General features: G+C 33.7%; 2 protein-coding genes across 5 annotated transcripts; both read right to left on the bottom strand.

The window, feature by feature from the left end:
- Positions 1-420: 420 nt before the first annotated feature.
- Positions 421-8,423, bottom strand: LOC112030615 (autophagy-related protein 18f). 2 transcript variants are annotated; one of them, XM_065770556.1, is made up of 8 exons: positions 7,698-8,423; positions 3,959-4,423; positions 3,448-3,879; positions 2,902-3,138; positions 2,002-2,811; positions 1,725-1,900; positions 953-1,318; positions 421-667 (listed from the first exon to the last, which is right to left on the bottom strand). In XM_065770556.1, the coding sequence occupies exons 1-7, from the start codon at positions 7,971-7,973 to the stop codon at positions 955-957; spliced, it is 2,760 nt and encodes a 919-aa protein (XP_065626628.1). In that variant the 5' UTR covers positions 7,974-8,423; the 3' UTR covers positions 421-667; positions 953-954. The 2 variants fall into 2 exon arrangements, with proteins under 2 accessions (XP_065626628.1, XP_023919054.1); XM_024063286.2 differs by having other exon boundaries at positions 1,734-1,900; positions 7,698-8,422.
- A 1,452-nt stretch (positions 8,424-9,875) lies between these two features.
- On the bottom strand, positions 9,876-13,918 carry LOC136066373 (autophagy-related protein 18f-like). Of its 3 annotated transcripts, none has more exons than XM_065770554.1 (7): positions 13,415-13,918; positions 12,904-13,335; positions 12,358-12,594; positions 11,458-12,267; positions 11,181-11,356; positions 10,409-10,774; positions 9,876-10,123 (listed from the first exon to the last, which is right to left on the bottom strand). In XM_065770554.1, the coding sequence occupies exons 1-6, from the start codon at positions 13,901-13,903 to the stop codon at positions 10,411-10,413; spliced, it is 2,508 nt and encodes an 835-aa protein (XP_065626626.1). In that variant the 5' UTR covers positions 13,904-13,918; the 3' UTR covers positions 9,876-10,123; positions 10,409-10,410. The 3 variants fall into 3 exon arrangements, 2 of the variants coding, with proteins under 2 accessions (XP_065626626.1, XP_065626627.1); XM_065770555.1 differs by having other exon boundaries at positions 11,190-11,356; XR_010627816.1 differs by lacking the exon at positions 9,876-10,123 and adding an exon at positions 11,027-11,095 and having other exon boundaries at positions 10,660-10,774; positions 11,190-11,356.
- Between the last annotated feature and the right edge of the window lie 11,527 nt (positions 13,919-25,445).

The raw sequence follows: 25,445 nt of genomic DNA, 5'->3' as shown, positions 1-25,445 counted from the left end.
TTTATATATATATATATATATATAATTTGAGAAACACACACACATATATATTGGGGAAAGGAGAGAAGATAAGAGAATACACTCACATGTTAACACCAAAACTGCATGCGGCAGTTAGTGTCGCGGAGCAAGTGATAAACTCCTTTTGAATATCACACCTTAAGCTAAATGTTGTGTAATAGAATAACATATCATTATATACTATATTTATAACAAAATGGGATCACATCTAACATTCAAAGAAAAAAAAATAACTTTATTTATTTTTAGTTTATACTCACCTTAAAAAAAAAAAAAAAAAAAAAAAAAAACATGCAGATATGAAGAATTAGAAAGCAGATCATTGCACGAAACCCGCGAAGAAAGGGATAAGATTAGAACATGCTCTAGTATTTCATCTTTGATGAAATGCCAAAAGAGTGGTAGCATAATAAAATTAAATTAATAGAATAAAGAAACAGTGACAGAGTGTTATTACATGATGCTATTATGTACATATTACTTCTGATTATTGAGAAAATATACCGGCCGTTATTTACAAAGTTGAGTAGATGAGATCCAACAACATAGTATCCACAGTTCCGCATCACACTATTCTCTAAATTTCCACCCATCATATTAACACTGTTAATAAACCCCCACTGGAGAAGAAAGAATATCTGCACACCTGAGAGAAAAGGGACAGTGTAACTCAAAACTGCCAGCAACAAATAGGGAAATTAATTCAAATGTCACTAAAAAGAAATCACAATGAGGCAGAATGAATTTCACTATTTGTACAAAAACCACACCAAAGGCTTGGTACTTATAGGTTGTACAAGCAAATGAAAGTTTGTGAAATAAACATCATATACTATTGCCTTTTCTCCAAATAATATATACTATTGCCAATCAATGCTCTCAGTAACTTCATTTTTCATATCCAACCATGTAATCCAAAAAAGGAACATACCTCTAATCAAACTCACCACCTTCATCTTCAAAATGATTCTCCATTTTCAGGCCTTCTTTGTTACTATTTACAAACTTGAGTTGAGCCTCCATTCTTAAGCTCTCTCTATTATTTACAGTCTCAAGCCGCGCCTTTGTTTTTGGGCTGTCACTATTATTTACAAAGCCCTTGGTTCCTACTGGCATCCGAGGACCATTACATTCAGTTTCTTCACTGGCATTGTGAAATTCTGCCACTGCAGCAGCACTGTCAGTCATAGAGTCAAGCGAGCCAGAGCTGCCCCTGCATGAAAGCCTGTCGTTTTCAGACACCCCAGACCTCTGATGCTGAAGTCGCCCATTGGTATTGCAATCTAAAACAGGGTTCCTGTATGGCACAAGAAATGGTACCCAAAAATTTCAGTACAACCCTCATTATTGTGCAGAAAAAGACAACTTACAAAGTCATCAAAAGAAAAAGAAATTACTGTCCACATTTAAGCAAATCATGTGATTTTTATTCCATTGGTAAGTTGCACACCCACTTGGAGGATCTTGAACCCCTCTATAACATTCTTATGAGTAGGAGGTGCCATATAAGCTAGAGCTCATTAGAACATTAAACAAAACATATAATTACCATATGTCAGCTTTATCTAAGATAAAGTCCTTTTAGTATGATAATGTAAAGAATCAGGTGCCCATGCATCTAAAACATAATGGGAAAGCAATGTTATATATAAGCAACAGCCACAATCCAGAATATATGTAAAATAAATAGACATCATAAAAACCTAGTGAACCTTGTTTGTTGGATTTTCGGGGTTTGAAGATAGTCAAAAACTGGAACCAAGTCTTTTGACCTTGCTTCAATCATACGAGTTGGGATCCTTTCAATTTCAATTTCTCCCCTGGAAGCATTTTCTTCATTCATTTTGGTGCCTTCCACCAACATTGATTGAAAGTATATCTGGCAAGAAAATTTACAAAGACCAAGGGAGATGTCGGACATCAAACAAGTGCATGCATGATTGAACAAGCACAATATTCATTCCAGCAGAACACAAATACCTCATGTTTTGCCCATAACGGGATCCGAGGTTGATGCATCTGCAGTTCAGCTTCTGATATATAGAAATGATGTTTCTCCTCAGGACTGATTTTTGCTTTCATGAATACACCCCCAGCTTCAGGATAGATGCTATTTCCTTTCTTCAATCCTTCAGGATATATTTTATTGCTGTCTGAATGCCCATTCTCACCATATATATCAATATTATCTTCCCTCTCTCTTCGGTTTTGTTTCTGACATATATTCCACTTCTGGATAGCCTCAACAACCAATCTTGCATCACATTCTGGTGCTGACTCATGACCAGTGCTAAATCCAGACACAACAGGCGTTGGATCTAGACAAGTTGATGTTCGCAATGCATATTGTACCATACAACCAGAAGGAGAAAAAACCAAAAGGTGGTACCTTGCCTTTGAAGAGCTGCAATCCACAAATAAAGCATTGCTTCTGCAATTGTGGAAAGATGAAGCAATAGCCCCAGAAAGAGAGCTCATCCTTCCTGTTGCAGCTGCTGCAGCACCACTTACAGTGCCTTTCCATCCATTAGTTCCATTCCTTATTCTGCTAACAACCGAAAGTGTAACTGGAGGACCGGCTGCACAAAGGCTTTGTTGACTAGGTGGCCATCGAACTGCTGGCTTAGTCATAACACCCAAACTGCTATTTTTTAGGGTAAAACTAGCATCAGCTGACTGGAAGTTTACTGATCCTCCAAGAGGATTAATAGCAAACAAGTGGTTTGTCCCCCTTGATGAGCTAATCATAATCCAGTTGCTGTCATCACTGAAGCTAATATCCTGTATGACCTAAAAAACGCCCAAAAAAAAAGGATAAGCACGAGACAATAACAATGACATATCCAAGAAGCAATCATGAAACATTTATCCCACACTTACTGCATTTGTAAAACCACGTTGTAGTCTGTAAAGATGTACATAAGATGCACCAGCATCAGATGCAGAGGAGTTTACTGGCTGTCCAGGAATTATTTTGAAAACATTTATGTTGTGGCCCTGGACTGAAGCGGTAACTAAAAGGGTGCCACTAGGGTCAAAGCATAACGCTGAAATAGGACTCTTGTGTGCCCTGAACTGGGCAATAACAACTTTGCTCACCATATCTCTGACAATGACCTGATAAACAAAAGAAAACAATAAGAAAAAGGACCATGCAAGTGTCAGTTCATAAATAACTTCACTAGTAAATACCACAACAGCATGATATTCCACAGACTAAGTTGCCACATGTTCATTTATTGGTAATTATGCAATATAATTCATTCACCTAGGTAAAGAAACAAAGCAAAGTAGAAGTGTATGACCTCTAGTCAAACTTGCAAAAATAACACATGAAGAGAAAAAGGAGAAGGCATATATATATATATATATATATCAGACTGCGTGTGTGGTTTCAGTAAAAACAAACTTGAGAAAAGCATGTACCATTCCAATGTTTTCTGCATCTGTTAAATGGCCATTAACAGTTCCATTGAATTTCCAGCCAGGACTCCCCAATTGCACAGAAGTATTACTCTCAGGTAGAAGCTCAGAGCAGTATCTGGAGATCTTCTTATAGCCCATGTCTCCCAGGGTTACAATCCCAGCAGCAAGTTGCTTGCTTGATTCTTTAGCATAGTGAGCCACCAGGCTCCCATTTGAAGGAAAACCAGGAAAGCTTGCAGAAGGCATTAGATGTTGTGGACTGACACGCCCCGAGTTTGAGACTACAACTGGACTTCCACTATAAGCAAGCCATCGGGGACCCACCGCAAGAGGTCCATACCCTATGCCTCCAGCACCAGGAGGCCCCATAACTATAGGGTTTGTAAGAATAGTATATTCCCTCTCTAAGGTTGTGGCATCAAAGCAGTGTATCTGCAATTCACAACACTTTTTAGCACTTTGATTAGGCAGAAGACAAGGAAGCTCAGAAAATATACATAAGAAAATATACCTGAGCTGCTTGAGAAATAGCTACAACTCGGGAACTGCACCTTACAGAATAAACAACTGATCTAAACTTTAGGACATGAACATAAGATTGAGATCTCAAGGAATAAAACTGAACAGCAGTAGGCAAAAAACTTCCATTCACTGAATCATTGTAGTTTGGGATGCTCCCATTGCAAGGAGTGGCTAACCCGTTCTGAATGTTACTACCTACAGAATGGGACCCATCAGCACAAACTACTAGCAGTGGGCGGCTGTCTGCAAACTTGTCTTGCAATCTCTTTGATGCTATTGGCTTTGGTAGCATTTGCATGAATGAAACAGGACCATCATGTCTGGAAACTAGGTCACGGACATTATTTGCATCCTCAACATCCCACACCTGGAAACCAGACCGGTAGCCCAGCAGGAGAACTTGCCGAAGGGCACCTCCCTCACCCTCTAACTTGTCAAATCCAGCCCAATTCACCTTTATAATGTGCAAGAAAAACATGAAATCAGTTATCTCTTCTTGTGTCTCTCACTTTGAAAAACACACACACACACACAAAGACAACAAACTAGAATGTAAAGAAGCATGACCAACCCACATCAATGCAAGATAAGACTCAACCATATCATGGACATATCATCTGCTCAGTGTGAAATTATCAAGACAAAATAAAATATTGAGTCCAAAATTTCCAACCAAATATAATCTATAGTCAATTTTGAAATTTATAAAAACAAAAAACACAACTCATAAAATTAATTAATCTTCATTACAGATTAAAAACACCTCAAACACACACGCATTGCAAGTCCACATTCAAGTTCGCATAATCATGTATTGTAGGTGCAAATGCCTTGCAAGTATACATCCATTTTCCTGAGAATTTGAAATCATTTTTTCCGGTTCTATATAATCATTTCTACATCAACAGAAAGCTTTCTGTTAATCTCTCCCCCCTGATTTATGATAACATTATATATACTTGGTAGCCATAGGATGTTCTATTGGCTATATTGTAAAAATTACACCATGCTACATAGGAACAAAACAAAAAAGTTTGTACCCAATGCACAAAACTCCCACTTTTGCGGGTCTAGGAGAGGTCATGGTACGCAACCTTACATCCAATTTACTGGACAGGCCTATTCCCGTACTCAAACCAGTGACCAGTCACTTTTGGTGAAAGACACTTGCCACCGCTCAACCTCAATAAATACTTTACAGAAACTCCAATGCATAATGACCACGGACACGGACATGGACATGACATGATACAAGACATGGCGACATGTCAATTCTAGAAAAATTAGGACAAGACATGTTGGTTGTTGGATACCACAATTAATTAATACATTTTTAGGTATATTTTTTACATTTGCAGGAATATTTATATTTTTTGTTTATTTACAAGTTTTCAAAATAAATAACTATCAAAATCTTTAAAAACATATTGAAAATTAAAAGAATTATTTTTCAATAATTTTTTTTCCTCCCATCATAACTAGGACACACTGATGCAGAAGTGTCCTCGGCATGTCTTGCAAGAACATGTGTTGGACACAGGCACACCAGGGGTTTTGTTTGTGCTTCTTAGGGGAAGATAGCGGATCATTTGCTATTCAGTTGTAATTTTTTTTATGCAACGTGGAGCAGTGTGTTTGGAATTTTTGGGTTCATTTAGGTGATACCACATACAGCAGGGGACCTACTGGTTGGTCGGCAAAACTGGTTTGGAAAACGTTCTTTTGCTGTGTGGAATATAGCTCCATTACCTTTGGTGTGGATTTTGTGGAGGGAGCACAACCGCCAGACTTTTGAAGGTGTGGACGTATTGGAGCCTCAGCTAAAGATTTCTATTTTTTGATAGGTAATAAGAGTTTTATTGATAAGAAAAGTACAGTAAAATGTGTTTACAATATTAAACACAGCACTTGAATCGAGTATTAGTTAAAGATTTCCTTTGTTAGACAACTTAGTCCATGGTCAAATGTTTTGGGTCTTATCAAAAAAGTGATACTAGCACTATTACAGAGTTCACCGCTTTCATTTGTTTGTAATATTTGATATATTTTATAAGTTTTTTAGGCTACCTTATGTAAATTTTTATGCATTAGGTAGTTCTTTTGTAATAAAAATCCTTATGCAATAAAAAAAACAAAGCTTATTTAAGGTTTAAGTCAGGGCAGTCCACACTTATTAGAAACCATATTTCCCAAATTCATGTCATGTTCAATGTTACTGTACAGAAATAAAAATAAATTAGGCTAGATTTTTTTCCACTAAATCAGTACTGCATAATAAGCAACAAATGTAAAATCTAGTTATTAATTAAATTCCCTAATTTCTACGCCCACAAACTATCACAGCACTGAAAACTAAAAATGTAGGACAACACATTGAAATTAAAATTAACTCAATTAATAATCTATTAGATACTTCACCATAGTTTTATCTAGCAAGAAAATGATTTGTTTCCTTGCTATTAAACTAACCTTCATAATAGCACAACAAAAGGTTCAAAGACAAGCACATACACTAATATCGACCGATGCAACCTATATATATGTACAGAGACGACCTTAACCAATTAACAAACTATGGTTAACGTTGGTTATCATCATTGCCACTGCTCAAATAGTTTCCAACTGTGCCAACTACCAAGAGAGAAATGGCTATCATCATTGTTACTCTTATGTAGAAACAAGTTGTCAAGTCAACCAACAAAAGCTAAATTCATTCAACTCTATGTAATCAATCAAATTCCTCAAAAAGTGCTCAACAAGTACTTAGCTGATGTAAAATAAAAATCCATTGGATGAGAAAAATCAGCATGACCTCACACGCACCCGACAAAAATCCTAAATTACACAGCCGATAACCCAAATGTGTCCTGAATGATCAAGTCAAAAACACATGTATTGATCACAAAACCACACAACTAACAATTCCGATACAACCAATCCTTAAAGAAGAGCATTAAGTCACCATAGCAGGTCATCTATGACTCTCTGAACTACCAATAAACCCAAAACTCCAACTTTTAGGTTGTCAAAACACATGGAAAGGCCTCCCACACACTCCAACATAGTAGATCACCCAGTACACCCCACAAGGAAGATCAAATTTTCCACAATAATTGGGTTGACAGAGGATCATTTTTGCAATGTAAGAAACAAAGATTCACACAAAACAACAGCACAACAACTATCAACGCTCTGACCATTTGCAACTGCAACTTTCCCATCCAATAGACTAACTTAAACTGGCCCAATTGAATACAGAAATCACCTCTGTACAAAACTCACTCATAACAAAACTTTACTTCTCACAATAGATATACATTGCCTTCCCATGTTCAAAGTATTGCATCAAAGATATTCAAAGTTAGGAATATCCATAAACTGAAACAGTAAGCAACTAAAGATTCTTGACCTGACCACAATTCTACATTCTATCAACCTATTAAACTAAACCAGCATCCATTTAATGGCATTTCCCCAATTAGAAAGTAAAGTAGCTCTCTCTCCACAAGAACAAATACGCAATCAAATCGCCCCGAACAAACATTGTAACAAATATTCACATACATGATACACCATAAATGAAATATCATATTATAATACGACTTCCACTCCATTAAAATTACAAAATTTATATAGCAAATACCAACAAGGCAAAGCTAAAAAACTTCCCAAAATTCTTAAATTGGCAATACTGATAAGAAAATAAACAAACCAATTACACCTCATACCTGATCATGGTTGACATCATCATCCCTATCCACAATTGAAGAGGCCACCGATGCCGCTGACCGTGCCACAGTGGATGCCCCGGATGAAACGATCCTCAGGTAGCTAGATATGGCACGAAAGGAGCTGGGAAGAAAGCCACTAGGCCGACCGGGCCTAGGCACACCACCCTGCTGTTGTTTGTGACCATCATTCCTCATCCCAAGAACCAAAGAGAGCAAAATAGACAATACCCAGAACACCAAAATCGTTGATTCTTCAATATCACCCGTAATCATAACAACAGGCTGTTTCTGTTTTTGTTTTTCTCTCCTAAACCGAAAACCCAAGAAACAAAGAAACAGCCCCAACTCATTTAGCTTAGGCTACAAGTGTTTCCATCTCTTCCTGCTTTAATTTTTGCCTCAAACAAAAAGCATTCAATTTCAATTTCAGAAACAACCAAATCCACAGAAAAAACCAACACCCAGAAAATTAAAAAAACAAACAAACAAACAAAACTCTTTGACTTCTAGTGCCTTTTTTGCACCTCCAAATTCTATATCATTAACCCAACAAATTAATAAAATTAATAAAATTAAAAAGTTGCTTTGAGAAAACAAGGTTTCAATGATAAATCTTCAATACCCACAAACCCAAAACCAAAGCAGACTCAAAAAAATTACAGCTTTATGGGTTTTTCTTTCCTTTTTTTTTTTTTTTGTTCCTTTTCCTAGCGATAATAACAATAAAATAATCAAAAAAATTTNAATCGTATTCCACCACCGTATTCATATCTGTATGCTAATATAGTATTTGAGACCAAGTTTTTTTTTTTTCTTTTTTTCTTTTTTTGAGAAACCAGACTAGCAGAGCCTGGCAATTTATTCATAAAGAAAGAAACGAAACTTCACTGAACATCAAAACCAACTAGGGAGGCTATGTCCTCAGGTAATTCTTCTAACCAAACCTGGTTGCCTCTACAAGATTTTGCTTAGAAAATCATGTCATTTTCATCAACTTCACAAGATAGAAATAATAGCTCTTACAAGTTAAAAGTTAAATCCAAGTCATCCAACTCACAAACACCACACTAACAAAAGACTTGGTGGAAAGTGGACCAAAATTAACTGAACAGACCAACTTGGACCAAAGGAATTGAAATAGACCAAATGGACAAAATTGTATAGAAGAGACTAAAATGGATCAAATAGACTAAAGTAAACCGAATTGTGTTTGAAGTGAACCACCAAATGGACTAAAATGCTTTGCTGGTGTTACTTAACATGAACATAGTAACAATAAATGTTACATTTTAGTTTTTAAATATTGTAGTATATATAAACTAGAGTGTGAGAACTAAGAACACCAATAAATATATTAAGAATTCAAAATTATTGAGTGTCATCGTTAAGTTAAGATTGAAAGAGTTTTGAGCTAGGCTTTTAGTAAGAGTCTAAATTTTGTAATCTACATCTTTCGTAATGGAATTTTGTTGGTGTAATCTATGTCTTTCATAATAGAATTCAAAATTATTAAGTGTGATGTTAGTTAAATTTTGTTTTGATTTAATTTCTTGTTTATATGGATATGCTAATACTAATCAAATATTAAAAATTCTGGTAGTTGAATATTTCCTTTATATCAAAGACTCTGCTAGGCAAATTTTGAAAATTTTCGTTTTGTATCTTTTCTGGTATTTATAATATCTGGGTGCAATGTCATGATTTTGAAGCATAATATTCAATCTCCCGTCAATGTAAATGTGCAACCTATAATTCTAGATCTAGGCATCTTTAGATCCTACGCCTAACTTACTGTATTAGCCATCCTATTCATTTGTAATTTTGTACCCTGCAATATCGTCCTTATCTCATTACCTTGTTGTTTAACACGTAAATGACAACTCTTATTGCATCTCCTACTTTAGAAAATACAAGCAATTTCGTTGAATATTTGGCGCTGTTGCTTGGGTGCAAACAGATATGACCTTCGAACATATTTTTCACATCATCTTTGACAAGTTTTAGAAAATATTGCCTGAACGCACCATTTCAGTCCATAAGTGAGAAGATAGGGTTAAAGAATCTAGAAACTCCATCACAGAACGGGAAGAAACCCAATAAACAGATTGTTGCAGAAAGAAATTACGAACCTACACATTGCTCTAGTATTTCATCTTTGATGAAATGCCAAAAGAGTGGTAGCATAATAAAATTAAATTAATAGAATAAAGAAACAGTGACAGAGTGTTATTACATGATGCTATTATGTACATATTACTTCTGATTATTGAGAAAATATACCGGCCGTTATTTACAAAGTTGAGTAGATGAGATCCCAACAACATAGTATCCACAGTTCCGCATCACACTATTCTCTAAATTTCCACCCATCATATTAACACTGTTAATAAACCCCCACTGGAGAAGAAAGAATATCTGCACACCTGAGAGAAAAGGGACAGTGTAACTCAAAACTGCCAGCAACAAATAGGGAAATTAATTCAAATGTCACTAAAAAGAAATCACAATGAGGCAGAATGAATTTCACTATTTGTACAAAAACCACACCAAAGGCTTGGTACTTATAGGTTGTACAAGCAAATGAAAGTTTGTGAAATAAACATCATATACTATTGCCTTTTCTCCAAATAATATATACTATTGCCAATCAATGCTCTCAGTAACTTCATTTTTCATATCCAACCATGTAATCCAAAAAAGGAACATACCTCTAATCAAACTCACCACCTTCATCTTCAAAATGATTCTCCATTTTCAGGCCTTCTTTGTTACTATTTACAAACTTGAGTTGAGCCTCCATTCTTAAGCTCTCTCTATTATTTACAGTCTCAAGCCGCGCCTTTGTTTTTGGGCTGTCACTATTATTTACAAAGCCCTTGGTTCCTACTGGCATCCGAGGACCATTACATTCAGTTTCTTCACTGGCATTGTGAAATTCTGCCACTGCAGCAGCACTGTCAGTCATAGAGTCAAGCGAGCCAGAGCTGCCCCTGCATGAAAGCCTGTCGTTTTCAGACACCCCAGACCTCTGATGCTGAAGTCGCCCATTGGTATTGCAATCTAAAACAGGGTTCCTGTATGGCACAAGAAATGGTACCCAAAAATTTCAGTACAACCCTCATTATTGTGCAGAAAAAGACAACTTACAAAGTCATCAAAAGAAAAAGAAATTACTGTCCACATTTAAGCAAATCATGTGATTTTTATTCCATTGGTAAGTTGCACACCCACTTGGAGGATCTTGAACCCCTCTATAACATTCTTATGAGTAGGAGGTGCCATATAAGCTAGAGCTCATTAGAACATTAAACAAAACATATAATTACCATATGTCAGCTTTATCTAAGATAAAGTCCTTTTAGTATGATAATGTAAAGAATCAGGTGCCCATGCATCTAAAACATAATGGGAAAGCAATGTTATATATAAGCAACAGCCACAATCCAGAATATATGTAAAATAAATAGACATCATAAAAACCTAGTGAACCTTGTTTGTTGGATTTTCGGGGTTTGAAGATAGTCAAAAACTGGAACCAAGTCTTTTGACCTTGCTTCAATCATACGAGTTGGGATCCTTTCAATTTCAATTTCTCCCCTGGAAGCATTTTCTTCATTCATTTTGGTGCCTTCCACCAACATTGATTGAAAGTATATCTGGCAAGAAAATTTACAAAGACCAAGGGAGATGTCGGACATCAAACAAGTGCATGCATGATTGAACAAGCACAATATTCATTCCAGCAGAACACAAATACCTCATGTTTTGCCCATAACGGGATCCGAGGTTGATGCATCTGCAGTTCAGCTTCTGATATATAGAAATGATGTTTCTCCTCAGGACTGATTTTTGCTTTCATGAATACACCCCCAGCTTCAGGATAGATGCTATTTCCTTTCTTCAATCCTTCAGGATATATTTTATTGCTGTCTGAATGCCCATTCTCACCATATATATCAATATTATCTTCCCTCTCTCTTCGGTTTTGTTTCTGACATATATTCCACTTCTGGATAGCCTCAACAACCAATCTTGCATCACATTCTGGTGCTGACTCATGACCAGTGCTAAATCCAGACACAACAGGCGTTGGATCTAGACAAGTTGATGTTCGCAATGCATATTGTACCATACAACCAGAAGGAGAAAAAACCAAAAGGTGGTACCTTGCCTTTGAAGAGCTGCAATCCACAAATAAAGCATTGCTTCTGCAATTGTGGAAAGATGAAGCAATAGCCCCAGAAAGAGAGCTCATCCTTCCTGTTGCAGCTGCTGCAGCACCACTTACAGTGCCTTTCCATCCATTAGTTCCATTCCTTATTCTGCTAACAACCGAAAGTGTAACTGGAGGACCGGCTGCACAAAGGCTTTGTTGACTAGGTGGCCATCGAACTGCTGGCTTAGTCATAACACCCAAACTGCTATTTTTTAGGGTAAAACTAGCATCAGCTGACTGGAAGTTTACTGATCCTCCAAGAGGATTAATAGCAAACAAGTGGTTTGTCCCCCTTGATGAGCTAATCATAATCCAGTTGCTGTCATCACTGAAGCTAATATCCTGTATGACCTAAAAACCGCCCAAAAAAAAAGGATAAGCACGAGACAATAACAATGACATATCCAAGAAGCAATCATGAAACATTTATCCCACACTTACTGCATTTGTAAAACCACGTTGTAGTCTGTAAAGATGTACATAAGATGCACCAGCATCAGATGCAGAGGAGTTTACTGGCTGTCCAGGAATTATTTTGAAAACATTTATGTTGTGGCCCTGGACTGAAGCGGTAACTAAAAGGGTGCCACTAGGGTCAAAGCATAACGCTGAAATAGGACTCTTGTGTGCCCTGAACTGGGCAATAACAACTTTGCTCACCATATCTCTGACAATGACCTGATAAACAAAAGAAAACAATAAGAAAAAGGACCATGCAAGTGTCAGTTCATAAATAACTTCACTAGTAAATACCACAACAGCATGATATTCCACAGACTAAGTTGCCACATGTTCATTTATTGGTAATTATGCAATATAATTCATTCACCTAGGTAAAGAAACAAAGCAAAGTAGAAGTGTATGACCTCTAGTCAAACTTGCAAAAATAACACATGAAGAGAAAAAGGAGAAGGCATATATATATATATATATATATCAGACTGCGTGTGTGGTTTCAGTAAAAACAAACTTGAGAAAAGCATGTACCATTCCAATGTTTTCTGCATCTGTTAAATGGCCATTAACAGTTCCATTGAATTTCCAGCCAGGACTCCCCAATTGCACAGAAGTATTACTCTCAGGTAGAAGCTCAGAGCAGTATCTGGAGATCTTCTTATAGCCCATGTCTCCCAGGGTTACAATCCCAGCAGCAAGTTGCTTGCTTGATTCTTTAGCATAGTGAGCCACCAGGCTCCCATTTGAAGGAAAACCAGGAAAGCTTGCAGAAGGCATTAGATGTTGTGGACTGACACGCCCCGAGTTTGAGACTACAACTGGACTTCCACTATAAGCAAGCCATCGGGGACCCACCGCAAGAGGTCCATACCCTATGCCTCCAGCACCAGGAGGCCCCATAACTATAGGGTTTGTAAGAATAGTATATTCCCTCTCTAAGGTTGTGGCATCAAAGCAGTGTATCTGCAATTCACAACACTTTTTAGCACTTTGATTAGGCAGAAGACAAGGAAGCTCAGAAAATATACATAAGAAAATATACCTGAGCTGCTTGAGAAATAGCTACAACTCGGGAACTGCACCTTACAGAATAAACAACTGATCTAAACTTTAGGACATGAACATAAGATTGAGATCTCAAGGAATAAAACTGAACAGCAGTAGGCAAAAAACTTCCATTCACTGAATCATTGTAGTTTGGGATGCTCCCATTGCAAGGAGTGGCTAACCCGTTCTGAATGTTACTACCTACAGAATGGGACCCATCAGCACAAACTACTAGCAGTGGGCGGCTGTCTGCAAACTTGTCTTGCAATCTCTTTGATGCTATTGGCTTTGGTAGCATTTGCATGAATGAAACAGGACCATCATGTCTGGAAACTAGGTCACGGACATTATTTGCATCCTCAACATCCCACACCTGGAAACCAGACCGGTAGCCCAGCAGGAGAACTTGCCGAAGGGCACCTCCCTCACCCTCTAACTTGTCAAATCCAGCCCAATTCACCTTTATAATGTGCAAGAAAAACATGAAATCAGTTATCTCTTCTTGTGTCTCTCACTTTGAAAAACACACACACACACACAAAGACAACAAACTAGAATGTAAAGAAGCATGACCAACCCACATCAATGCAAGATAAGACTCAACCATATCATGGACATATCATCTGCTCAGTGTGAAATTATCAAGACAAAATAAAATATTGAGTCCAAAATTTCCAACCAAATATAATCTATAGTCAATTTTGAAATTTATAAAAACAAAAAACACAACTCATAAAATTAATTAATCTTCATTACAGATTAAAAACACCTCAAACACACACGCATTGCAAGTCCACATTCAAGTTCGCATAATCATGTATTGTAGGTGCAAATGCCTTGCAAGTATACATCCATTTTCCTGAGAATTTGAAATCATTTTTTCCGGTTCTATATAATCATTTCTACATCAACAGAAAGCTTTCTGTTAATCTCTCCCCCCTGATTTATGATAACATTATATATACTTGGTAGCCATAGGATGTTCTATTGGCTATATTGTAAAAATTACACCATGCTACATAGGAACAAAACAAAAAAGTTTGTACCCAATGCACAAAACTCCCACTTTTGCGGGTCTAGGAGAGGTCATGGTACGCAACCTTACATCCAATTTACTGGACAGGCCTATTCCCGTACTCAAACCAGTGACCAGTCACTTTTGGTGAAAGACACTTGCCACCGCTCAACCTCAATAAATACTTTACAGAAACTCCAATGCATAATGACCACGGACACGGACATGGACATGACATGATACAAGACATGGCGACATGTCAATTCTAGAAAAATTAGGACAAGACATGTTGGTTGTTGGATACCACAATTAATTAATACATTTTTAGGTATATTTTTTACATTTGCAGGAATATTTATATTTTTGTTTATTTACAAGTTTTCAAAATAAATAACTATCAAAATCTTTAAAAACATATTGAAAATTAAAAGAATTATTTTTCAATAATTTTTTTTCCTCCCATCATAACTAGGACACACTGATGCAGAAGTGTCCTCGGCATGTCTTGCAAGAACATGTGTTGGACACAGGCACACCAGGGGTTTGTTTGTGCTTCTTAGGGAAGATAGCGGATCATTTGCTATTCAGTTGTAATTTTTTTTATGCAACGTGGAGCAGTGTGTTTGGAATTTTTGGGTTCATTTAGGTGATACCACATACAGCAGGGGACCTACTGGTTGGTCGGCAAAACTGGTTTGGAAAACGTTCTTTTGCTGTGTGGAATATAGCTCCATTACCTTTGGTGTGGATTTTGTGGAGGGAGCACAACCGCCAGACTTTTGAAGTGTGGACGTATTGGAGCCTCAGCTAAAGATTTCTATTTTTTGATAGGTAATAAGAGTTTATTGATAAGAAAAGTACAGTAAAATGTGTTTACAATATTAAACACAGCACTTGAATCGAGTATTAGTTAAAGATTTCCTTTGTTAGACAACTTAGTCCATGGTCAAATGTTTTGGGTCTTATCAAAAAAGTGATACTAGCACTATTACAGAGTTCACCGCTTTCATTTGTTTGTAATATTTGATATATTTTATAAGTTTTTTAGGCTACCTTATGTAAATTTTTATGCATTAGGTAGTTCTTTTGTAATAAAAATCCTTATGCAATAAAAAAAACAAAGCTTATTTAAGGTTTAAGTCAGGGCAGTCCACACTTATTAGAAACCATATTTCCCAAATTCATGTCATGTTCAATGTTACTGTACAGAAATAAAAATAAATTAGGCTAGATTTTTTTCCACTAAATCAGTACTGCATAATAAGCAACAAATGTAAAATCTAGTTATTAATTAAATTCCCTAATTTCTACGCCCACAAAACTATCACAGCACTGAAAACTAAAAATGTAGGACAACACATTGAAATTAAAATTAACTCAATTAATAATCTATTAGATACTTCACCATAGTTTTATCTAGCAAGAAAATGATTGTTTCCTTGCTATTAAACTAACCTTCATAATAGCACAACAAAAGGTTCAAAGACAAGCACATACACTAATATCGACCGATGCAACCTATATATATGTACAGAGACGACCTTAACCAATTAACAAACTATGGTTAACGTTGGTTATCATCATTGCCACTGCTCAAATAGTTTCCAACTGTGCCAACTACCAAGAGAGAAATGGCTATCATCATTGTTACTCTTATGTAGAAACAAGTTGTCAAGTCAACCAACAAAAGCTAAATTCATTCAACTCTATGTAATCAATCAAATTCCTCAAAAAGTGCTCAACAAGTACTTAGCTGATGTAAAATAAAATCCAAACAATAAAATAATCAAAAAAATTTGTACAAAAACCAAAACCAAAAAAAAAAAAAAAAACAAAAAAAATATATTTGAATTGAGAAAAGATGATGAAATCAAAATATGGTACAGGATTGGAGGAGAGATTTGAAGGGTTTTGGAAACGAAAACAGAAGAGAAATCGCCGGAAAAAAGGGCGAGATCGGAAGAGAGAGAAAGTTATTTTAGAGAGAGAAAGAGAGGGATTTGGATAATGGAAGAGAGAAAAAATAGAAATCCATAGACTATAGAATTGGTATTTTTATTTTTTTTGTGTTTGGAAAATAATAAAGTCTCTCCGATTACGTCTCTGTCTCTATAAATAATAAATATATAAGGTTTTTTTTTTTTTTTTGGCTTTAAGGAATTTGGGTTGGTTTGGTTCTCTATTTGTAGTTGCTATAAGACCTAGGAAAAACCAACCTTCTATGAGATAAAAAAAACCTCCCACACACGTCTTGTCTCTTGTCAAAGGCTGTCAAACGGTTTTCACTTGAATATCAAATGGACCCATCTCATCTCCCCCTAGCTAGCTCCAACATCCAAATACCATAATAAGCCCAAAATTAACAAAAAACCAAAGGCAAAAAAGTAAAGTAAAAGACACATTTTGTACCGTCAAGTTCATTTTGTTAAGCCATGGGTCTTGTCCTCAAATTGACACATTTTCATTCATAAAATATTTAGGACATATTTGATAGATTGTAATAAGCATTGTAATATAATAATTATTCTAATAGTTTAATTATTCTTTAGTTTAGTTATGTTTTTATTACAAAAAATAATCATTCCTTATGAATAGCTATTCTTCAAAATAAAGAATAATTATTCCTCTTTAAAATATTGTATTAATTATTCCTTAGTAAGTGCAATAATTTCAAAATTTAATATATTTCCAAATAAACAAACTTTCCATATACATCTAACAATTATAAAAATAAAAAAATTATAAAAAATAACACATATCTCTCTTTATTTTTATTTTTTTTTTTTAAACAACTTTTAAAGAGATATAATTTTTTTTTTTGAGAAAGTTAAGGAGATATAATTGTATTAGTAAGTGTGGGGCCAGAAAGTCAGGCAGCCCCGGCCCCCTTCTAACCGGGCCCAAAAGCCCATGCTAAGGATGTATGTAGGATCCAAGGATGAAAGTAAGAAGCCTAGTGTCCAAGGAGCTGGTCCGAGGACGACTCTGTCCTCGGACATCCGAGACCACAGAAGTGAACAGGCACCACACTATCAAGAGAGGTCTTCCTGAATATCCAAGGAGGAAAGAGCAAGTACCACGCGTCAACAATGGAAGCACGACGGAGGAGCAAGTCTAGAACGAGCTGTCACCTCCACATTAAATGCCCACAACTAACGTCCTGGCCACATTAATGAGGAGGTGATTACAGAACAGTGTTGCCTTGGTTGCTGCAACCCACAGGAAGAATGGGAAGGTGGCTGAAGGGACAAGTATTCAAGTAGTGGCCTGGTTGCTCAACAAATGTAGGGCTAGGATCAATTGAGAAAGGAGTATATAATGTAAGGGATCCCTCTTGGGAAAGAGGGGAGAAGAGAAAAGAAAAAGGAGGAGGAAGGCAGTAGCAATCTGCATTCTCCAGGAAGCAATTGTAACCAATCACCAAAGAAGTAATAAGAATTGCAAGCTCCCAAGAGAAAGGCCGAGGAGCATCATTATTCACTTTCATCTGCGTTCGCACTATTTAAATCCACGAGTTACCACGCATGGTCGTTGCATCCCTTACTATGGCCTAGTTCTTGACCCCGCTCTCTACAAATTCATTGCAGGGTTAGCTAGGCTTGGGTCCACTCTCTCAACACGCAGGAAGGTCCGAACCTGGTCCCTACAGTAAGATATTTTCTAAAATAAATATTAAATTTCATTTTAATGTTATAACTCATGATCAAATTAATGAATAGGTTTAGTTATTACATTACAACACACTTTATTACTAATAATAAAGATTATAATTCTTATTGTAATTCTTATTTAGTATACCAAACGTATCCTTAAAGTCTAGAGAAAAAGGGTTTGAGGTGGGAGCTCTAATCAGAAGCAGATGTCATAGGTTAAAAACTCGTTTTCAAATCTCAACTTTAGCCCTCCTAACTATCTAAATATCCAAAAAAAAAAAAATCAAATTTCATTTTGTTAAGGATTTAAGGAAAAAAAGACATTTTCCCCCCTTTTATTTATGGCTAAATTTACAATTCCCTTCTAAACTATAAAATAAATAAATTTACAATTCACTTAATCTTCTTTGTAATCTAAGTTGAAGCAAAATAAATAAAAATAATCAATAAAGAGTAATTAATATATGAAGTTAAAATGTAACTCTAGATATAAAATATTCCAAAAAATCATATGAATATTTAAAAGTAGAATGAAAAATGAATTAACTTAAAAGTATTAACAATATACGAAATTGAAAAAAATATATGTATGCCTTGATTTTTCAATGACATTTTATGAAATTTTTATTTTGAATTAACTTTAAAATGTCAATATTATTTTTTTTCTATCTTAGATTTAATTTCTAACTAAAAAAAACTTAATTGATTGTAAATGGGCTTAAAAAGTATATAGCATTGTTATGGGTGTTATCTAAGCTGCTCAAATTGTACTACCACACCCAAACCGACCAAAATTGCCAACAAGATGAAGTAATTGCACCAAATTGCAAGTGGCAATGAACTATACCACATGGTGCAGTGCGGTGTGCGGTTTATATCTCACACTCTCACTCTTCTCTCTTAATGCCCTTAGACTCTCAACTCTCAAGTATAATTGTGTATGGTTTACTGTCATGGATTATTTTTTGTTTTGTATATATTTGTGGTACTTTTAATTTACTATCAATCTATTATGGATTTTTTTTTTTGTCTTGTATATATTTATGTTACTTTTTTTTTTGTTACACATGTTTCTTTTTTTAATTTACTATCATTGTTATTAATAATAAACTAGTAATTGACCATGACATTTTGAAAATATATACTAGTACAAAACTGACAAAACTGTACATGTGACCACATAATTAAGATGTAGTATAATGATAGTGTAGGGACTCAATTTGGATTGGACCCAGAGTATGAATGGGTTTTCAGCCCAACAAGCCCAAACAATAAATTTTTAGAGCATGGGTACAAGAACTAGTACCGTTTGACAGGAAAGGTTATACTCATCAAGTAACAAGGGATATTTTAGGTTGATTCAATGAGAAAAACTCTCTTCGGCTATGTTTCAGTCCGTCTCTCCTTTCTTTTTTTTCTGGAATCTCCTCCTCTATTATCTCATTCGTTTCTATGTTATATACTCCGTTCTCTCCTCCATTTCCATCGTACACGTGTAGTTCTTATCTTGGGAGCTCCTTTCTGTCCCATCCAGCACCTACCGAAACTTTTGCTCAGTGGCCATAAAGTTGCTTAGTCACTGTTCAGGTATCACCTCCACATTAATGCAGCCAGAGGGTTAGCTGGAAAGCATTTAATGTGGAGGTGATGGCCTTGGAAGATATTTGCTACCTTCCCCGACTCCTCCTTAGGTTTATACCCAATTTCCAGTTCAGATACAACTTTGCGGAGTCTCCTGAATAAAATGAAAGTTACATTCACCTCGGACTTTGGTGTCCTCGGACGTGCGTTATGCCGCTATATACAATATCCACTCCTTTCTCCTATATTATCCATTTAATAATAATAAAATTTTTTAAGCTATCCTCGGATAACTAAGCGTCCTCGGATTGGGCCGTTGGGCCATTAGCTGGAAAGCATTTAATGTGGAGGTGATGGCCTTGGAAGATATTTGCTACCTTCCCCGACTCCTCCTTAGGTTTATACCCAATTTCCAGTTCAGATACAACTTTGCGGAGTCTCCTGAATAAAATGAAAGTTACATTCACCTCGGACTTTGGTGTCCTCGGACGTGCGTTATGCCGCTATATACAATATCCACTCCTTTCTCCTATATTATCCATTTAATAATAATAAAATTTTTTAAGCTATCCTCGGATAACTAAGCGTCCTCGGATTGGGCCGTTGGGCCCCAAGCCCACTTCTGAGGATTCCTATATCTTTTTAACTAACAGGCCTCACAGATAGTTTTGGCCAAACTGCTGTGCAAAATGCAAAGCTGAAAATGGCCTAAAACTGCACCACAAACACCCCTAAGCATTGTAAAAAATAATAATAATAAATAAATAAATAAATAAATAAATTTAAAAAACATATATAATTCAGCAAATTGATTAGGAGATATTGCTATGATGTATCATCTTACAATTTTTTTCTTTACTACATTAGGAAAGATAAAAGTTATTTTTAATAAATAAATAACTTTTGAGTTTGGAATTGTGGAATATTTTTATTTTGTAATATTAATGAAAATTTGATATCTAATTTAAAAAATAAAAAATTATAATTTTTGGGACCTTGGGTGGGGTAGGGGGTCATTTGCAATTCCGTTCTTAACTATTGAGTCATTTGCAATTCCTCCATCCAAGTATTTTAGTAATTTCAATGTGGAATATCCCAATTATTAAAAGATTCTACTACGTTAACTAACAGTAAGATATTATTTTATTTTCAATAATTAAGGGGGCATTATTCGACTTCATAGTTTATGAGAAAGTTATGAACCACCCCACAAATAAAAAGGGAAAGTGCTTTTTTCTCAAGATTTAATTTTCATAAAAATGTTGAATATGTTATTTTAAAATCTCATTGATAAATAATATCTAATTTTAAATAACATGACACTATAAATACTTACGAAATATTATGTCTTGATTATTATACGCATTCATAATGCTCTAAAAATAAGTCAAGATTTTATTCACTTAATAAAAGAAGTTAATATTTAAATATCACAAAGAAGAATACAGTTTTCTTTTTCTTTTTTTATCCGTAATTATGAAGCACCTTTCAAAAAAAAATATTATGAAGTGATTTATAAGATTATCGACATTATCACTACGATCATTGTCAAAAAAATATTATCACAACGTATCGTATTCATGAGAAAATAAAATAAAAAATTTAGAAAAACATCATAATTTGTAAAGTATATTTTTTATGAACAAAGTTTGGCAACAAACTTAGTTATAACTTAAGACTACAGCTCCACTTAATATTTTTTTTATTAGATACAAATTTGGACTAATCTACCGTTGGATTACATTTTCTTTTTATCTCCATTTTTGCAAAATGTCAAGACGATTAAAATCAATAGCTATGTCATCAATCAAATGTTTAAATTTTAAGTTTTATAGTATAAAATTATGCATAAAAAATAATTTTATAGATCAAATAGTCGATAAAATCCGATTGACACGAAAATTTACAAGTGCTTCAAGAACATAAAAAACATGCAATATTCCAACATATGGATTTTCAAAATTTGTAATTATGTTAATTTTAAGTGAGAGTTGTAGCCTTAAACTACAACTAAGTTAGTAACTAAATTTTGTCTTTTATTTATTTCTTACAACAAATTGGGAATTTTTTTTTTAATATCTTTATACAATATAAACAAACAAACAGATCCCTTGTGTGTGTTAGTTTCTTAAGACAAAAAATAGGAAATTTTCTTACACTTAAATAAAGTGTAATGTATATAGTATAACTTGTTATACTCTCTCGTAAAAGTTACGAACTTACCATAATTAACTATAGAGTATAATTTATTAATTCGTGGTGTGTCTTCGTGTTATAACCACATTTTCTCTTCCTTATCCTCTTTTTTTTTTTTTTTTTTTTTGAGAGGATTCTCTTCCTTATCCTTGTGTACGTGTTTGTATCTCAATAATAATAATAATAATAATAATAATTAAACCCATCCAAACATACATTATAGGCATCAAGACTTATTTAAGGTTGCTCTATGGGTATTGGTTTAGAAAATTTTTAGTAGAAAAAAAAATTGATTTTATTTATAACTTTTTATATTTCATAGAAAATTTCTATCAACACTTTCTTAAAACAGTCTATTAACAAATGCAAGGCACCTGTTAATAACAAAAAATACTTACTTCGGTTTAGCTTTACTTATTTTTTTCTTCTTGAGGGGAAGTTTAGCTTTACTTAATTAGTAAAATAAATTTTTCTAAAAAAATAGTATAATAAATGGCAAGAGCCGGTGGCATTTGGATTTTTTTTTTTTTTTTTTTTTTGACAAAGAGGTGGCATTTGGATTTGAAACTTTGAATTTCTCCTCCCCTTTATTGAGGAGGAAAAGGCACAATTAAATTAAATGAAAAGGAGTGGACAACTTGTAACTGTCCATATATCTTTGACCACAATTTGAGCAAAACCTTTTTTCCTCTTTTTTTTGTTTTGTTTACAAACTATATGCAGTCGTGTGCACTAAGATTTTGATGACACATCAATTTTTTTTAGAAACATGACACATCATTTTTTGTAAAAGTGATTAAAAATGATAAAACTAGCTTCTTGTCCAAGATGCAAACCGTATTTAATTAGATAATCTTACAGGTAAAAAGTTACAAATTTTGGTTTAAGACAATATTCAAAGTATACCTAAATAAGAAAAATTCAAAGTATAATGGAACATCATTATGTAAAATATAAATATAAAGTATCTAATATTTTACATTTTAAACATTTAATATTGTCAAAATATTAATTATTATGCATATATGCATAACTTAATTTCTCGTAAGACGTTTTGGTTGAAAACATCTAGAAATACTGGTTAAACTATAAGACTTTAAGCACATAATTTAATTATTGCACAAGCAAATGTTAAAAGTTTAGGACGTAATATTTTCTTAAATTTTTATTATTATTATTTTTGATATCCTTTAGTGCATAATAAAATTAATTTTATAATGAATATATATATATATATATATGAAATTTATGTTATTCTAATCATATTATCACAATGTATCATCCTTTGAAATTATGAAAAAAAAAAAAAAACTAGCATTGCTTTTAATTAATTGCAGCATGTTGAATGAAAGCAAAAGAGACTGTTTGTTAGTCTTTTATACCAGAGGAGACGTATGTAACACCCTCTTGTAGCAGTAAATGAAGGGTAAGTTTGGTGGACAGGTGTTCATTCGGGTCGTACATTTTTGTCAAATGGATAACATAACACAGACGTAGCTTTTCCCACACACCACACAGCACAAGGTCTATTGAATAGAGTCTGAGCTAGCTGGTAACAAGTTTCTTGTACCCGTGAGATTTGCGTGGAAAATTAGAGTTATAGAAATCTATGTAATGACGATGATGCTTATCCAACGGCGTAAGTCTTGGAAACACTCGTAGTTATTTTGAGTTTGTATCGACTATAATAATGTTTCCTGGACTTGGCTGTGACTTCCAATAATGGGACACAAAATATGGAATCCTATGAAGTTTTGTACGACTTGCTGTTCAAGCCAAACTTTTCTTGACAATCACGAACACACACAGTAATATCTTCCCTCGATTTTTGTACTTTTCCTTTTCTTTTTCTGGTTTATTCTTTTCGTTTTGGAGGAAAAGGTCAACCAATTTTTTTTTTTTTTTGATAGAACAGGTCAACCAATTTGGTATATTGTATTTTATTTAGTACAATTTTAATTTATATTAAAAGGAATTTACTAACAAATGCACTTAAGAAATATATTAATAAATTATTTTAGAAATTTTTATGAAAAAATAAAAAAGTAATTAATTATTTTGATAATTTTTTTAATTTTTTATAAAAAATTTACTAAAATTGATGATTAGTATTTGCCCTTAGAAAATGAAACATATCAACCCAACTCATATTAAAAAAAGGATGTAAAAAATAAATAAATAAATAAAGAAGGTTTTATGAAGATGTAAATAAATGAAGTTGTTTTCCTCGGAAACAAAATTTTAAGAAATTATTAAGTAGGGAATTTTTATGGGTTTAAATTGTATCATTTCTAATCGAGGAAAAGGACAAAAAAGAGTGATAACTTTGTGTGGTTACTCGGAGTACTTATAAAACTTTAACACAACTTGATATATTTTTCGCGAAGAAAAGAACTCCGCATTTTGGTCAACTTTGAAGTCAAAGACTCTTTTAAGCTTATTTGATTTTCAATTTTGTTTTGGTATATTGTTTTGTCGAAATATACATTTTCAGTGAAAAACTGTTTTTCCCAAGAGATGTTTGCATTCTTGAGAAAACACCAGAAAAAATAATTTCTGCATTTGGCTTGTAAAAAACATTTTAACATGTTTTATATAGATATTAAACAACTTTAATACACCACTTATACAAAACAACTAAAAGAAACTTAAAAAATAAGAACAATCAAAATAAAATTATTGAAAATTAGATTTATAAGCACAATATATATATATATATATATTAAAAGGTAAAATTTAGAGAAAATCCAATTAGATTCTATAATTGAAATCCAATTTTATGTCATGTGTCATAAATTATTTATTTTTAGAGAGTTTTATTTCGTAATTTTTGAGCCAAATGTGAGACCACATCATAAATATTTATTCAAGTAAGTTATTGAATACAAAAATTGAAGAGTCTAGAATTAGTGAACTATAAACAAATAAGAAAAAAAAAGTGCTTCACAATATCAAAAATTAAGAATTAATAAAAAATATTTTAAAAAATATGGATAATTTATATTTTCTACCTAATAATATTCTTACAAGATTTTTTAAAGAATTAAAAAAAATATAAGGATGACTATATATCAATAGTATTTAAATTATATATATAGGAATTCTACTATGCATCTTAATATATTTTTTTTAAGTATATCCATGCATATGCATGAGATTATAAGCTAGTCTATATATATATATATATATAATAGATGAAGTTAAGGGAAAATCAAATTAGAATTCTAAATTAGAATTCCAATTTTGTGCCATGTGTCATAAATTATTTATTCTTAAAGAGTTTTATTTTTAATTTTAAAATCAAATGTGGGACCACATCATAAATATTGATCCAAGTAAGTTATTAAGTAAAAAAAAAAAGAGTCTAGAATAAATGAATCGTAAAAGATAAAATTAAAAAAAAAAAAAAGTGCTTCACAATAATTAAAAAAAAAACATGGACAATTTACATTTTATACCTAATAATATCCTTACAAAATTTTTTAAAGAGTTAATAAAATATGAATTAACTATCAATAATATTTAAATTATATATATAGGAATTATATTATGCATCTTATTGTATATCTTTAAGTGTATTA

This window comes from Quercus suber, unplaced genomic scaffold, assembly GCF_002906115.3.
Source record: "Quercus suber isolate HL8 unplaced genomic scaffold, Cork oak 2.0 scaffold_33, whole genome shotgun sequence".
Taxonomy (NCBI): domain Eukaryota; kingdom Viridiplantae; phylum Streptophyta; class Magnoliopsida; order Fagales; family Fagaceae; genus Quercus; species Quercus suber.
The sequence above is the reverse complement of the archived record's forward strand: the minus strand, read 5'-3'. Positions and strand labels throughout refer to the sequence as shown.